This window comes from Lepidochelys olivacea (assembly GCF_965140295.1).
Source record: "Lepidochelys olivacea isolate rLepOli2 genome assembly, chromosome: 11".
Lineage (NCBI taxonomy): Eukaryota > Metazoa > Chordata > Testudines > Cheloniidae > Lepidochelys > Lepidochelys olivacea.
The window spans coordinates 60662704-60680410 of NC_140421.1; the positions used below are offsets into that span (position 1 = coordinate 60662704).

At 41.9% G+C, this 17707-nt stretch overlaps 2 protein-coding genes across 4 annotated transcripts in view; one reads left to right on the forward strand and one right to left on the reverse strand.

Moving 5' to 3' along the window:
* BMPR2 (bone morphogenetic protein receptor type 2) overlaps positions 1–17707 on the forward strand; it is a 178739-nt gene that overhangs the window by 128121 nt on the left and 32911 nt on the right. For all 3 annotated transcript variants that reach the window (XM_084643386.1, XM_084643388.1, XM_084643387.1), the window contains exons 4-5: positions 15752–15862; positions 16347–16438. In XM_084643386.1, coding sequence (XP_084499512.1) covers positions 15752–15862; positions 16347–16438 — 203 coding nt within the window. The remainder of the gene's footprint in view (positions 1–15751; positions 15863–16346; positions 16439–17707) is intronic.
* LOC311528396 (uncharacterized protein) overlaps positions 13446–17707 on the reverse strand; it is a 69266-nt gene continuing 65004 nt past the window's right edge. Inside the window, exon 6 of the mRNA XM_084643391.1 lies at positions 13446–15595. Within this exon, the coding sequence (XP_084499517.1) occupies positions 15575–15595 (21 nt within the window). The 3' untranslated portion in view covers positions 13446–15574. The remainder of the gene's footprint in view (positions 15596–17707) is intronic.

Here is a 17707-nt window from a genome sequence, read left to right on the forward strand (position 1 = left end):
AATAAGAATGGAAACATCTATCCCACTGATTTTAAATATTTATTAAATTAAATAGAGAAAGTTACTTTTAAGGTCCCCTGGAATAGTTAACTCATTGTCCTTCAGGAGTATCGTAATGTTACTTTGTTGTTTGGTACAAAGGATTTCTCTCCATTTAACAGGTCTACTTTTTGCTATATGTTTGACTGAATTTCATGGTACATTCAGGATTTGAGTAAATCAGCATGCAGTATGTTTGTCAGAAATGTATCTTCATTGTATGCTAGCATTTTTAAAAAATGGTTGGCTTACCCATTTCTAATTAGATTACTACAAGCTACAGGTTTTTCCAGCAAGTGTTTATGTAAAGAATCATTGTCTTGTGAAGTTATTGCTTGCGGTAATAAACGTATCTAATTTTACTATGTGTTTTTGAAATGGTCAAAGAAGGGATATATCAAGGCGCAAGATAGGCAAACAGAACATTTTGGGCTTGATTCAGTAGTATTTGTATTTTTAATAGATTGCAAATAGTATATCCAGAATAGAAATGTTAAAGGCACATATATTTACAATAGCTAGGTATTCCAGTGTGCAAAAGGTTTGACTGAAACAATAAAAGTACTCAGAAATCAGCTTTGAATTGAATTCACTCTACTTTTTGAGTTCCTTAGAATTTTGGACTTTTGTCTGCAAACTTCCTGAAGAGCTCTACAGAAGTTGATCCAATAAAAGATACTACCTCACCCACCTTGTCTCTCTGTTCAATCTCTTTGTGAACTTCTGTATTATTGACTGTTCGGGGTGCACTTCAAGTTTGTTAATATAGGGCAGATGGGACTTATCACAGAGTAGAAGTAGCATTGTATTTTTCCAAACATACTCTGTAGTAGTGGGGTCATCTAGTGGAATTCTGATCCCAGCCCTACTCATTCCATCTGTAGTCAAACTATTTTAGATCCTTAGGAATATTCTGGATATGTACAAAACATGTATGACTCTTTATTACTGTTGTACTTTTCATCTTCAAGATATTTTACCAACAAGTGTCACAACAGGCCTCTGAGGTTAGGTAAGGTATTATTTTCCCCAATATACTGATGGCTAAAGTGAAGCACAGAGAGGGGTGAAGTGACCTCCCTAGGTCAGGCAGTGAGTCAGAAGCAGAGCTGGGAATAGAACAGAATTCTTACCTTCTGGTTTTATAGTCTAACCACTAGAAAATGCTCTTTTCCCTTTTTTAAAAAAAAGTTTGTATACAAGAGCTAGTTATTTATTTGGTGAAAGTCAGCAGGGCAGAACCCACTTTCAGTTGGTTTCTCAGAAATGAAAACTGTATTTCAGTTGAGCTGTTTGATCCTGGGGAACTATCAGGTGTAAACTCTGTAGCTGTAGCCATGTCAGTCCCAGGATATTAGAGAGACAAGGTGGGTGAGGTAATATCTTTTATTGGACTAACTGTTGTTGGGGAGAAAGACAAGCTTTTGAGCCACATAGAGCTCTTCTTCAGGTCTGGGAAAGGTACTCCCAGCATTACAGCTTTATTGCAACAATCAGTAACCCGCTAACCCCCTCTTTTTGTCCTATGACTGCAGAGGTGTTAATGGGCCACTTTACCTTGAATGAACCTCCCTCTCTTCCTCCATGTGATGGATTGTTGGATAGGCAATCTTCTCCTCCAACCCTGTATTCAGTTCTTCGGCTTTACGGAGCCTATTAAAGACAGTCCGAACCAAAAACAAAAAGAAAGCCCTCTATTTCCGCAGGCTATGCCCTTATGCGGTTGCCATGTCTCTGCCTTCTCTTCATTTTCTCTTAATCTTCTCCTTTTCTGTTTAACTCCTGTCTCCTTCTCCCCCCCCCTTAGGATTTTTTCCTCCATTTTTAAAAACTTTTTTTCATTTTTATGTATTTATTTATTCTACCCAGTAGTCAGAATGAATCAAGGATCACAAAGATTTTTCCCTATTTCTGCTACTTCCTTACTGTGCCCCACACACCTTTGAACTAAGGAGAGAGACAGCCCAGCTCTCTAAAAAAAACCACCTCCACAAGGGTAATGGCTGAAACTAGCAGCGCTCCGGGAAGTGTTTTTTCACACCCCTGAGCGAGAAAGTTGCAGCACTGTAAAGTGCCAGTGTAGACAAGCCCTGAGCCAGCAGTGTCCAAACGAAAAGATCTAGCCACGGCAGAGGCTCCACCTCTGCTGTATTGTGGGAAGGGACACAGAAGATCCCCGGTAGTGTGGAGAGAGGACTCTGCAATGACATTGGGTGCTAGCTGGGGCTGGAAGGAGGAAAAGGAAAGAGGATAACAGAGAGAGTGGGAGTGGTAGAGAAAGAGTGCTGGTAGAGCTGGGAAGGAGAAAAGTGAAAGTGCTTGGATGCTAGCTGGGATGGTGAATGAAAGAGGGAGGTATTGTACACCATTTTCCTCAGTGACAAGAGTAAAGTACAACAGAAGGGCATACACCCATTCAGAGAGTCTTTGCTGGCCTGAACTACCTGCTGTATGTGCCTCAGTTATCCACTCAACTGTTTACAGTGCTGGCCTGCCCAACAGTTACCTGACCTGCGGAATATTCTGGTAAGATAAACTGCTATTCAGAAGAATGAACAAGAATAATTATTCTGGTAACATAACTAGAAAAAACATAATTAAGCAAGCTGGTAAAAGATAAAAAATGGTTATTGGAGAGAAGGCAGATGAGGAAAACAGCAGAGGAGTGGGAGGGCTAATGGGAAAAACGGGGCTCACATTTAGTTTTTTGCCTGGTCCCCTGACTCCTCTAGTTTAACAGGCCACTGTCAGTATATATGAATTATTTGGACATTTTAGGCATGGAATAAACATACAGTACATCCATGGTTGATATAAACACAAACACAATTTTCTCACTCATTACTGACCAACAGAGAGGTTTTTTGGTTTTGATTTATTTAAATATAGGAAGTTTTGTTCATAGGGAACAGTTGAGGCTTACACAGTTAGCTGGAGGCATACATAATGAGGCTTTCACACCTTTCTGTGTAGGCACTTCAACTTTGTGTCTCTGTATGTCCTGTTTCTTTCCCTCTCACACATGTCCCCAGTATTCTAACATTAGACTTTCTTCCAGTCATACTGTCAGTTCCTCTGGACCCTGGTGGTTTCTGATCAGGATGTATTATCATTGAAGATGGGATCAAAAAATCTTCAAAGTATTTTACTGTGTGTAGTGCAGGCACATTGACTAAAATCAGTGCATTAACCACGGAGTACCTTTTGGAAAATAGTACTGGTTATCTGAATAGGCACTCTTCACACAAACTTAATAATTTTTGAAATGTCACATAAGTGTTTAACCCACAGCTCCATAACCATAACACATTCCGTCAAATTAGAAAGTACAGGAATGTTGTTTTGTGTGTTGTACAATGTTATGCCAAATGAAAATACAGGAATGTGATGTTGTATTGATGCACTGAAGAGCTACATTTTAGTAGTAGAATATTTGCTATAACAAAGGGAGGGGATACAGTATGCAGTTGTCTCCAGTATTAAGATGTGAAACAGAAACGAGGTGGTTGTCATAAACCCATTCAAACTGTATCTCTATATACTGACATGATTCTCTGAACAGATTAGTTGTCTAAATTTTTTAGTTTTATTTGTTCATGCTGTTGTTGTCAAATATTTAAGATAAAAATATTGAAATAAATATCACACAGTACAGTATGTTCACTAAATCAGTTCAGTTCTCATCACATATTGATAAGATTTGACTTAAAACTCAACTGAATCCTGAACGAAAAGGCATATGGCTTTGTTAAAAGTAAATTAATCCTTACTTTTATCTTTCTGAACAGGACTGTAAATACAGTACACTGGTGCCGTGTATTTAAACCGCCCTTTGCTGCTAGCACAGCACTGTTGTTCTTTCTTTGACGCAGACCCAGACAAAGGCTGAGTGTAGCAAGGAAGCAGACAGCATGCTGACGCCTCCAGTCAGTGCCCCAGCCTGGCTCCAGGATTTGTAAACAGAAACATCCTAGGCTCCAATAAGGCAGACAGTGGCTCTCCTTCTGATCTGCATGCAGGAAGTGCCTGCTTGTACAAGCCCAGCTATTGCACATAAGCACATATAACTCAGTGTTTAGGTTTGGCCGAAACTTCTTACTGTGAAAATTATTGGAGAAGGGAGGGAATATGGGTTTACTGAAGGGAGGGGAACACGACCGTTTCATAGACCGCATTCCTAAGTTTTGTAATAGGAAAAAAAGGATTTTTTTGAAAAAGAAAAGTAATAAAGTTAAAGTTACAGAGTGCTTTCCATTTAAAGGCCTGATTTTTAGACTGCTCACACCTGTGAAAATATACATTTGCAGATGACACAAAGTTGGGAGGTGTTGCCAATATGGAGGAGGACCAGAATATAATACAAGAAGCTTTCTATGACCTTGAAAACTGGAGTAATAGAATTGAATGAAATTTAATAGTGCAAAGTGAAAGGTCACGGATTTAAGGACTAACAAGTATTTTTTGCTATAAGCTGGGTAAATACCAATTGGAAACGACAGAGGAGTTAAAAAACCTGGGTATAACTGGTTGATCACAGGATGATTATGATCCACCAATGTGATGTGGCCATGAAAAAGGCTAATACAATCCTAGGATGCATCAGGCAAGATATTTCCAGTAGAGATAGGAAACTGTTATTACCACTATACAAGGCACTGGTGAGACCTCATCTGGAATACTATATACAGTTCTGATCTCCCATCTTTAAGAAAGATGAATTCAAACTGGAGCAGGTGCAGAGAAGGGCTACTAGGATGATCAGCGGTATGAAAAACCTACCTTATGAGAGGAGACTCAAAGAGCTTGGCTTCTTTAGGCTAACCAAAGGAATGCTGAGGGGAAATAAGATTGCTCTTTATAAATACATCAGAGAAAATAAACACCAGGGAGGGAGAGGAGTTATTTAAATTAAGGGCCAATGTTGGCACAGGAGCAAACGGATATAAACAGGTTTGAAATTGAAGTTTAGGCTTGAAATTAGATGAAAGTTTCTAACCATCAGAAGAGTGAAGTTCTGGAAGGGTGAAGCCTCCCAAAGGGAGCAATGAGGGCAAAAAAACTAAGTGGTTTCAAGACTGAACTTGATAAGTTTATGGAAGGGATGGTATGATGAGATTGCCTGCAATAGCACATGGCCCATCTGCAACTGCTAGTAGCAAATATCTCCTACAGCTGGAGATCTGACACTAGATAGGGAGGGCTCCGAGTTGCTGCAATGAATTCTTACTGAGGTGTCTGGTTGTTGGGTCTCACTGTCTTGCTCAGGGTCAAATGATCGCCATATTTGAGTCAGGAAGGAATTTTCCTCCAGGTCAGATTGGCAGAGACCCTGGGTTTTTTTTCACCTTCCTCTGCAGCATGGGGCACGGGGTCACTTGCTGGTTTAAGCTAGAGTAAATGATGGATTCTCTGTTACTTGAAGTCTTTAAATCACGATTTGAGGACTTCAGTAACTCATCCAGAGGTTATGGGTCTATTACAGGAGTGGGAGGGTGAGGTTCTGTGGCCTGCAATGTGCAGGAGGTCAGACTAGATGATCATGATGGTCCCTCTGGCCTTAAAGTCTATGAGACTATGTAAATATTTTTCCTAGCAGTTTTTCTGCAGTTTCTAGTATTTTCTGATCTGTGAGATATGTCCAAGAATGTTGCTCTTGCGAAATATTTAATTATTGAGTCTGTTGCAATTAAAATAGTTTTAACCTGCCTTTGTAAAGTAGTTTCACTTTCATTGTTCTGGTACATGCATTCTTTTGTGGCCCAACATTTTAACAGATGCTGAGTAAGTGACGTCCCTCAATTGAAAGCAGTTAGCTGCTCTTTGATTTAATGTCAGAAATGAAAACTAATGGGTTCAACATCAATGTAAGGGGACATTTTATCTTTCAGTGAAGTTTTTTCTCTTCTTTATTAAAGAACATTTTTCTGTATATTTTTAAGTTTTCAGATAAAATGTTCTTGAGGTACTGCTGTTCTGATTGCAAACCAGATATTGTATATGGCTTATCTTCCAGCAGCTAAATGCTATTCTTGAAACCAAGATACAGCGTACTTCATTCAGTCTGCTTTTGGAGGTGAGAACTTCTCTCACTTTACTTCCTCAGTAGCCAAGAATCTATCTCTTTACTTTTTTTAAATGCAGTTTGTTGTGTAGCCTACATTCAGGTTTAATTTCACATTAGCAAGGAACTTCAGATCTATCAAGACTATAATTAGAAACAGTATTTTAATATATGGTAGTCTTTTCACACTGTACTATTAGAAACTAACCCACAGATGTCTCTGGACTCAGAGTAATGAAAACAGAGAGAGAAGTTGGATTGGGCTTTTAAGGACTTTGCTGCCTTTTTCTGTAAAAGAACAAGAAAATGACAATTTTTACACATAAGACTTGAGTCTACATCAATCCCTCCCATACTAAACCAGAGGTACTAGAGGAGGAGGTCTCGGTGAGGACTTCGTTGTGTAGATGTTTCCTACATTATCTCATGACAGGGCAGTGCGGAGAGGGGTGGGGGGGAAGAGATTTTTTTCTACATGCGTGCAAAAATGCCAACGGCCCAAACCTCAACTATAGATTCTGGTGGATTGCATGGAGAGGAGAGATATGCATGGAGGCCCACTGGAGCCACACTACCAAAATCTTGCCCCGCTTCTTCAAGGACCTCTCTGGGGATTCTGCTAAAAATAGGGTGACCAGATATCCTGGTATATCCAGGATATCCAGATATTTTATAGGTACAGTCCCAATTTTGGGATCTTTTTCTTATATAGGCTCCTATTACCCCCACTCCCTGTCCCAATTTTTCACATTTGCTGTCTGGTCACCCTAGTTAAAAAGATATTACAGTCCCAGCTGTATTATCTCTCTGTGCATTCTTTGTGGAGCTAGAGGAGTATGAGTGTTGCCATCTCTCGTGATTTCATTGCAAGTCTTGTGATATTTAGTGTTTTTTTTCTTAAAGCCCGAGTTCTTAGAGTCAAGTGATTACATGGAAATCTCAGTGTGTGTGTGTTTGTGTCAAGGTTCCTCCCCCACTCTGAACTCTAGGGTACAGATGTGGGGACCTGCATGAAAAACCTCCTAAGCTTATCTTCACCAGCTTAGGTCAAAACTTCCCCAAGGTACAAAATATTCCACCCGTTGTCCTTGGATTGGCTGCTACCACCACCAAACTAATACTGGTTACTGGGGAAGAGCTGTTTGGACGTGTCTTTCCCCCCAAAATACTTCTCAAAACCTTGCACCCCACTTCCTGGACAAGGTTTGGTAAAAAGCCTCACCAATTTGCCTAGGTGACTACAGACCCAGACCCTTGGATCTTAAGAACAATGAACAATCCTCCCAACACTTGCACCCCCCCCTTTCCTGGGAAATGTTGGATAAAAAGCCTCACCAATTTGCATAGGTGACCACAGACCCAAACCCTTGGATCTGAGAACCATGAAAAAGCATTCAGTTTTCTTACAAGAAGACTTTTAATAAAAATAGAAGGAAATAGAAATAAAGAAATCCCCTCTGTAAAATCAGGATGGTAGATATCTTACAGGGTAATTAGATTCAAAAACATAGAGAACCCCTCTAGGCAAAACCTTAAGTTACAAAAAAGATACACAGACAGAAATAGTTATTCTATTCAGCACAATTCTTTTCTCAGCCATTTAAAGAAATCATAATTTAACACATACCTAGCTAGATTACTTACTAAAAGTTCTAAGACTCCATTCCTGGTCTATCCCCGGCAGAAACCAGTATAAGACAGACCCTTTGTTTCTCTCCCTCCTCCCAGCTTTTGAAAGTATCTTGTCTCCTCATTGGTCATTTTGGTCAGGTGCCAGCGAGGTTACCTTTAGCTTCTTAACCCTTTACAGGTGAGAGGAGCTTTCCCCTGGCCAGGAGGGATTTCAAAGGGGTTTACCCTTCCCTTTATATTTATGACACCATCTCTCGTGATTTCATTGCAAGTCTTGTGATATTTGGTGTTTTTTTTCTTAAAGCCCGAGTTCTTAGAGTCAAGTGATTACATGGAAATCTCAGTGTGTGTGTATTTGTTTGTTTTAAAAACCCTACCGCAAATGGTTGTGGAGAAAAACATGAATATGTGACCTAAGTGTACTCTAAATGCTCAGAAATCAGAAGGCAAATAAAAATATCCCCAAATTTATTATTTAAAAATCTAATGAGTTTTTAAGGCCTGATTCATGATTTTTGAACACTTCGTGTTGGCAATACTGATGATATGAAACACACATATTGACATTGTGGTGTCTCTTGCCTGCCCTCTCCTTCTCCCAGTCTGCTCAGTCCATCCACTCCTCCCTCTGTGAGGTCCAGAAGAGTCCTCCCACTGAGCTATGAGAGGAGATTGACCTCCATTCCATCTGGTAATGGGGACATCTCCACACACAGAGACCCCCTCCATGAACAGATATCAGGGGTACCATCTGGTCCTTGGAATTAAAAAAAAAACAACCTAAATCAGGTACTCTTCAACTATTATCTGTACTACTTATATTACTTACCTTTCTCCATTCTGAAAACTGACCATTTATACCTACCCTTTGTTTCCTATCTTTTAATCAGTTACCAGTCCATGAGAGAACCTTCCCTCTTATCCCATGGCAGCTTACTTTGCGTAAGAGCCTTTGGTGAGGGACCTTGTCAAAGGCTTTCTGAAAATCTAAGTACACTATATCCACTGGATCCCCTTAGTCCACATTGTTGTTGACCCCCTGAAAGAATTCTAGTAGATTGGTGAAGCATGATTTCCCTTTACTAAAACCATGTTGATTCTTCCTTAACAAATTATGTTCATCTATATGTCTGACAATATTGTTCTTTATTATAGTTTCAACCAGTTTGCCTAGTACTGAAGTCAGGCTTACAGGCCTGTAATTGCCAGGATCACCTCTGGAGCCCTTTTTAAAAATTGGCATCACATTAGCTATCTTCCAGTCATCTGGTACAGAAGTTGATTTAAATGGTTACAGACTACAGTTATTAGTTCTGCAATTTTACATTTGAGTTCCTTAAGAACTCTTGGGTGAATACCATCTGGTCCTGGTGACTTATTGCTGTTTAATTTATCAATTTGTTCCAAAACCACCTCTAATGATACCTCAATCTGGGACAGTTCCTCAGATCGGTCACCTAAAAAGAATGGCTCAGGTTTGGGAATCTCCCTCACATCCTCAGCCTTGAAGACCGATGCAAAGAATTCATTTAGTTTCTCCGCACTGGCCTTATCGTCCTTGAGTTCTCCTTTAGCACCTCGATCATCCAGTGGCCCCACTGGTTGTTTAGCAGGCTTTCTGCTTCTGATGTACTTTAAAAAAAAATTGGTATTACTTTTTGAGTCTTTGGCTAACTGTTCCTCAAATTCTTTTTTGGCCTTCCTAATTGTATTTTTACACTTAATTTGCCAGTGTTTATGCACCTTTCTATTTTCCTCACTAGGATTTAACTTCCGCTTTTTAAAGGATGCCTTTTTGCCTCTCACTGCTTCCTTTATTTTGTTGTTCAGCCACGGTGGCTCTTTCATGGTATCTTTAAAAAGTTTTCATGCAGCTTGCAGAGATTTCACTTTTGGCACTGTACCCTTTAATTTCTGTTTAACTAACTTCCTCATTTTTTTGTAGTTCCCCTTTCTGAAATTAAATGCTACAGTGTTGGGCTGCTGTGGTGTTTTTCGTGCCAATGGGAGCTGCGGAGTCGATGCTAGGGGCGGGGGCAGCGCACAGAGACCTCCCTCCCCAGGGGCCGCAGGGATGTGCTAGCCGCTTCTGGGAGCGGTGCAGAGTGAGCACGGGCAGGAAGCCTGCCTTAACCCCTGCTGTGCTTCCGGTGACAGCGGCTGGGGGCCCCTGAGCCCTTTTAAATCGCCCAGGCCCCTGGGCAATTGCACCCTTTGGTCCCCCGTTGGTGGGCCTGGCCGGGGTGCTGGTGGCCCAGTGGAGTGTCCAGCCTCCTCGGGCAGTGGGTCTGCAGCTCCTGGCCTCCACAGATGGTGGGGGCCCCCCGCAGCTGGAGCTCTGAGCTGCTGTAGGCAGCGCCCCTCCCTCCCCCACAGCTCCCGGCCAACGCAGGCGGTGGGGCTCCCTGCAGCTCCCGGCCACGGCAGGTAGCGGGGCCACAGCTCCTGGCTGCGGTGGGGCCCCCTGCAGCTCCCGGCCACGGCAGGTAGCGGGGCCACAGCTCCTGGCTGCGGTGGGGCCCCCTGCAGCTCCCGGCCACGGCAGGGAGCGGGGCCACAGCTCCTGGCTGCGGTGGGGCCCCCTGCAGCTCCCGGCCACGGCAGGGAGCGGGGCCACAGCTCCTAGCTGCGGTGGGGCCCCCTGCAGCTCCCGGCTGCTGCAGGGAGCGGGGGCACCCCGGAGCTCCGAGCCTGGGAACCCTGGAGCACCAAGTCCCCACTGGTGGTGGGGCACCCAGAGCTTGGAGCAGCCCCCGCATCCATCCAACCTCTGCAGGTGGTGTGGGGCCCCACAGCTGGGCTCCCTATTTTGTCAGGGATATTTTTAGTAAAAGTCAGGGACAGGTTACGGACCTCCATGAATTTTTCTTTATTGCCTGTGACCTGTCCCTGACTTTTACTAAAAATATCCTTGACAAAATCTTAGCCTTACTCATCACTTTTATGCTACACATAAGGCTAATTTGATTCTGGGGTGTATTAACAGGAGTGTCACATGCAAGACACAGGAGGTAATTGTTCCACTCTACTCAGCACTGGTGAGGACTCAGCTGGAGTACTGTATCCAGTTTTGGGCTCCACACTTCAAGAAAAATGTGGACAAATTGAGGAGAGTCCAGAGGAGAGCAACAAAAATGATAAAAGGTTTAGAAAACCTGACCTATTAGGTAAGGTTAAAAAAACTGGGCATATTTATTCTTGAGAAAAGAAGACACGGAGCGGCACCTGATAAGTCTTCAGTTAGTTAAGGGAAGTTTATAAAGAGGACAGTGATCAATTGATCTCCATGTCTACTGAAGATAGAACTAGAAGTAATGGTCTTAATTTGTAGCAAGGAAGATTTAGGTTAAATATTAGGGGGGAAAAAACTTTCTAACTGTAAGGATAGTTAAGCACTGGAATAGGTTACTAGGGGAGATTATGGAAACCCTATCACTAGAGGATTTAAAGAATAGTTAGACAAACACCTGTCCAGAATGGTCTAGTTATACTTGGTCCTGCCTTGGTGCAGCGGAATGGACTAGTTGATTTCTTGAGGTCCCTTCAAGCCCATTTCTATGATTCTATGCTTGCTGAATTTATTCTTTTTTTGTGTTTATACTTTAGTGTGATTTCTTGAGGGGCCAAGTGGATCAAAATAGTTTCAAATATTTTAGCGTATAAATAATAAATGTTTTAACTGCCATTTTTAGTGAGGAGACTGGTACTGGGAATTAGATCATACAGACCAATCAGTGTGAGATTAAAATTTAGAATGACAGCTGAAATACTTGAGCTCTTAGAAACAGTTGATAATATTATGTATCTGTTCAGAGAGCTGGAAGCCAAGCACTGTATCATAAAAGCCCTGCAGGGCCACTGTGAAAGGAAATAATTTTAGAAGCAGCTAGAATTAATTATACTTTCAATGTCCTTTTTGCCTGCTTGTAGAAGCTACATCTTTGCAGCATTCTGTTCAGTTCTCCGCAGCTGAAGGCCACATTGTGCACATATTCTGTAGTTCTGTCTTGTATTAAGTTCATGCTTTGAACTTCAGGATCTTCTCTGTATTTGTCTGATCTCATCTCCAGTTTCATTCAAATTCCTTACTTAAAATCACCAAACCAAAAAACCCTGCAATAACAGTTTTGAAATGAATATTTTAAACCTGTCACAACAGAGAAACTTTATTGAGAGCTTTAAGACCCTGATCCTTCAAAACAATCTGCCTGGGCAGTACCTTAGGACCACGTGGAGTCCCGTATACAGTACTTTGATAGGAGTGCACCGAGGTTGTAAAGGTCTGCCTGCACACAATATTTTGAAGAATAAGAATTCAGACGTGACTACAACAAAGTTAAGGTCCAAGACTGTCATTTTGTTCTGTGTCTAGCACAATGAAGTCCTCCTGGTCCATGACTAGGGCTCCTTGGTGCTATAGTAATATGATAATAACAAGGCCCCATATACTTTGACACAAGGTGGACCTGTATTCTGCTGCAAAGCTGCTTTTGTTTCTGCAACACTCTGGTACATGAGAGACTAGAAATTCTGTGGAAGCTTTGTGCAAATTTTAAGATGGAATTTTTGTTTATTTAAATGTTAAAATGAATATTATTACTACTGTATCCTTTGTGTTACTTACTATGTCTTGATTATGAAAAACTTACATGTATGTTTAACTTTATATGTTTTGAGTAATCCTGGTTAGATCAGCAGGGTTACTCACTGCACAGAGTTAAAAGTGACTCTATATAGCAGGGGTCAACGACCTTCAGCAAGCGACCCATCAGGGTAATCCGCTGGCGGGCTGTGAGACTTTTGTTTACGTTGACCTTCTGCAGGCATGGCCTCCCCGCAGCTCCCACTGGCCACAGTTCGCTGTTCCTGGCCAATGGGAGATGCAGGAAGCAGCGGGCTGCAGTGCTGACCGCCGCTTCCCGCAGCTTCCATTCTCCAGGAATGGCAAACCACAGCTGTGGTGTCGGGGAGCATGCGGGGGGCCAGGCCTGCGGACAGTCAACGTAAACAAAATGTCTTGCGGCCTGCCAGTGGATTACCCTGATGGTCCGCATGCCAAAGGTTGCCGACCCCTGCTGTATAGGATCATGGCCGAAGTAAATTTAGTGTGTCATGTTTGGTGTTAACAACTCATTGAGCAGAACACCTCTTCTTGAACAATTGTTAGGTTGTCTGAAGAATTAGGAAGACAACACTGTCCTGTTTGTACATTTCTTATGATTATTTATATTAGTTCACATTTTACTGTTTTTCTTGCATATTTAAAGGTTGGAAACTTCATTAGTGTTTTAAATGAGAGCTTACATGTGGAGTACAATTATATGGCAAGAGTTAATTTCACTAAATATTGCAGACAAAAGATCATGGACTACAGAGGCCCCTGGTTAAGGTTGCACATACAACTTTATGGGAACTCCTGCCCCCTTGTGTTTGTTCATTACAATACCGTCTTTATTTAAATAATCACAAACTATTTCTCAAGTAATGCAGTATCATAAAGTGTTTATCTAAAACATACATACATATATGTAGTATCTTCTAGCAGGGTCTCATGTTCTCTGTATGCCAAAAAAACATAATCAGTTAATCATTTACTGTATAAAGTACAAAGCAGACGATACACGCACAAGAGCACTTGAGCTTTAATGGGCAACACAGAGGACTAGTGGAAAGTTGTTTAATGTATATAAAAATATGCATTACAGTACAGTCCTTCATTATTTGATCACATATTACTTCTGAAATATAATATGATATATATAATACACAGAAATCTTCATAGCTATTCCACATTGTCTACTTGTTTATATATATTACACACAAAGAGCTACAATAAATGAATGTTAAGATTCCAAAGTCAAGCACTCAAAAGTAAGAAAATACCACTTTTAAGGTTGCCTATTTAGACTTAACTGGGCCCCTTCTGTGTATGCATTGATAGTCTTTAATTACATGATCACATCCTATTTTTTCTATAGGACCCTTGCCTCAATGTACAGCATGGATGGTGCTCACTAAATAAGCAGCTATTTAGTGTTCCATTTTATCTTCGTCATCCAACGTGCTACCCCAGGCATTATTTATTGCATATTATTCACATCCTGCTCTAAATACAGAATTTATTCACTTCCTCATTGGTTTCTTTTGTAATGTTTCTCATCATTGTGTGTGTGTGTGAGAGTGAGAGAGACAGTGTGTGTGTGATTGTGTGTTGGGGGACTGTGACTTGTGAGAGGCAGAACGTATGTCGGTGTGAGAGTCTCTGTGTGTGTGTGTGTGTCTGTGTCAGTTAGGGAAGTGCACTTTAAGTCCCCCTCCCCTCTATCCCTCCCCCGCTTGGCCCGGCTCCCTGCCGCCCCCCTCCCGCTGACACACGTGGAAGTTTCACTCCTCCTGTCCTTGCGTAGGCAGGCAGGGTCCAGGGAGGGACTCCGCTCCGGGCAGTGGTGGGCCAGGCCACTCTGGGTTCCCCGCGGCTGGGGTGGCAGACGCGGAGGCTGGCGCCCTCAGCTGACTGGCTGAGGAGGGAGGGAGGGAGGGGGCAGGGTTGAGGTCAGGGAGAAGCCTGCGGGCCCAGCGCAGGGGAGGGGGCGGAGAAGAGAGCATTCCAGCCAGGGGAATGGTGCCCAAAATTTTCAGGTGCCCTACGCAGTCACGTATGCTACGTATGCCTAATAACGGCCCTGACTGAAGGTTTTATAGGACCTTGCAAACAGTGATGTATACACTCTAAATATCATTTCCAAGGCCAACAGCCATTAAGGCCCTGTGACATCTTGTTTGCTGGATTTTCCAGTGCCTAGGGCTGCCCCATTCAGAGTTTATCATAAAATTCCATTATTTCCTTTCTTTGTGCCAGTGAAGATCCTAGATGGTTCATGGGCCTGGTGTGGAAGGGAGTCCCTGGGGGTGAGGTTGTAGGAGAGTGAGCCCTCCTCACACCCAGCACTGGTGGCTCCTGTTCCATGGGGATGGGCCTGTCTCCTGGGTGTGTGTGTTGTGATCTCATGTGCGAGGTCACAGCAACACAGAGGGTCAGCTGGGCCAAGTTTTAGTGAGTGGCAGGCCAAATCTGAGTAGCACTGTAACCCCACGTGCCAGGTTGCAATGCCACTGATTCAAATCTGACCCAGCAGCACTATTGATATATAAGGTATGGTAGCCCAAGGCCTGGTCTATGAGTGGGAGAACAGCGAAATTCCACCTCAGAATAGATAAAATCATGAGGTTTGACATCTGAGTGGGTGCATTTAGAGAGACTGGGAATCAATTCAGGGCTTTGGGAAATACCATCAATCTTTGAATCTAACTTGTTTTAATTTCAGCTACTGATTGATTTCCTAGATTTCATGCTGCAATGTATTTCTGAAGGATTATTATTCATTAAAGAAAACTAAGGATTTTAACTATATTAAAATGTCTTGATTTCAGATATAATCTCTGTACAGTTTATAGATTTCAAAACCTAGAGAAATGAGGGATGAGAGGAAAACAAGTGAGTTAGAACTAGAAATCATATGAGGATAGGGGAGCCTTCTGGTGAATTTATATGCCATGTTCATTAAATCAACAAAACCAAATGACCCTTTTAGAAGAAGTCCTGAATGTTAAACTATTATAGCATTTTCAAGTAGCATAATGCACTTGTTACAGCTTCTGTCATTCATAACATTGTTAAAAATAAAAATTGGAGGGCTGGGCCAATCAACCTTGTGTGGTTGTTCTGAATGTTGCCAATGGAAGAAGACAATGATTCAGTTTCCAGTTTTGGTGTCTCACTCTCCATACAGGCAAGGAAGGCCCTGCAGATTCTCCAGAGATAATGTTCTCAGCCATGTTTAGCTAGTCAGCTGTTCTCTCCTCCTTAAATTTCAAGGTAAAAATAAATTAGGGACATATAGTGTAATCCATACAGCATGATTTGCTTCTCATTTCTGTTACTTTGTTTGTTGTATGGTCCTGAATCTTTCTAATGTACATTTTAAAAAAATGACATGTCCTCTTTCTGCTTTCTTTCAGATTCATCTAATTCTTTTCACCGAGATGAGACTATTGTTATTGCCTTGGCCTCAGTCTCTGTATTAGCTGTTTTGATTGCTGCTATATTCTTTGGATATAGGATGCTTGCAGGTAGAATTTGATGTGCTTTTCTTTTTTCATATTATTCTTTTGACTGTTCTTCACAATTATAATTCCCTTACCTCCCTCTATTCCCACCCCTTTAAATACATTTCTTAATGGCCCATAGAAATTTATAAGGACTCCCACACGTTTTCAATGTGGGTTCCATTTTTCTTCCATGAATCCTCTGCTTAACAAATAGCTGGAGTGGAGCCATCAGTCTTCTCTAAGGCCAACACCAGTGGGATTCTGTGTCACGCACGAAAGAATAATTGTGTAGCAAGTAGCCATCACCTTCCCAACCACCTACTCTTCCCATCTTAGTTTTACTAGCTCTGGGGAGAAGGGTTTGCAGTGTTACTCCTGGCTTGGCATGTCCTTCACTGTATCAGCCACTGTTGCTGTCAAGTCCCAGAATAGTTCTGTAACCATTCTCATATGTATTCTTGCATAAAATCTTAACTGTCAGAACTTTTGGTACCTGTATCTGCAGGGGACCGTAAGCAAGGTCTACACAGTATGAACATGATGGAGGCAGCAGCATCAGAGCCTTCACTAGACCTGGATAATCTAAAATTGTTAGAGGTAAGTATGCCACTCAGAATTTCTGCCTCTGTAATTTACTCTTCATTGTTTGCTCCACCTGTGATCAAATTACCTGCCAGATATTGTTGTAATATTTAAGAAACAGATATATGTAATAAATGTGCTATATTTTCCCACTTTTGTATTGTCCTGATTGTATCTGTTGTGAACTGCAGTAAAAACCATAAACACAATCACTAAACAAATAGAGGTTACCTCAGAAATACCAGAAGCCAAAGACATTATTTTACCCTCTCTCTTTACTCACCAGTATCATTGATATTAGTCAGAATGTGCTCTTCTTTTAGAAGAGCATTAACTACTGAAGAGCAGTAAGGGGTACTTGCATATATTGTATTTCAATGTCACATCAGAAATGCTTTTTCTATTTGATAATAGCCATGTTAAAAATATTTAGAAGTACAATATCTTACAGTAATAGTGTGAAACATTGTTATAACATTACTGTAAGTATAGAATCTACTGTGGATTGCAGTAGTACATTTCAATAATAGTGAGGTGCTGCATGTTTCCTCAATCTCCTTCATGTCAAATAGTCTGCACAGTGAGGTGTTCCCCATGTCTATGGCAACTGGACGCAGTCTAGATCTTTTCTCTGGACCTCCGCTTAGGAATCAGGAATAACTCTCCAGAATTCTCTGCCTCTGGGTGGCACAAAAAGCTGACTCCAGGTCTCCCTTTGTATCAGAACTTTCAGAGGATGTATAAAAGATTAACAAAGTGTCTCTGTTTCTTCATTGACTTAGAGGTTTTTCTACCTCAAAACTGTTAAACTTAAAAAATTTAGCACTGAGGAGAGTTTGAAGGACAGCATCGCTGTCCCCGTGTCTCAGAAATGGCAGAGAATGACAGCAGGCCACAGGAACTCAGCTTCCATGTCCCTGTTGAGACACTGCAGTGGGCTGCAGGGAAGTCTGGCTTCTGATGGCATGTAGGCAAGGTCATCTCTAAGATAGCTGAGCAGGCCACAGTGAAACCAGCTCCAAGTAGGAGTTTGGGCAAGGTCTGTGCCAAGAGAGTTGAGCTGACTTTATGGAAGCTTCCTTCACTAAGACCAGGCCAGAGTCAGTGACATGTTTTCGAGTCCCCATGTCTTCTCCCTTAGTCATGGGACTCCTGTTCGTAGAGTTTGCAGAGCAAACAGGAAGGTTTCACTGGAGCCTCCTGAATCTCCTGGGAAGGCAAGGTTGGTGGGAACCAGGAAGGAAAAAATTCCTGCTCCGAGCCATCATGTAGTCAATGTCAGTG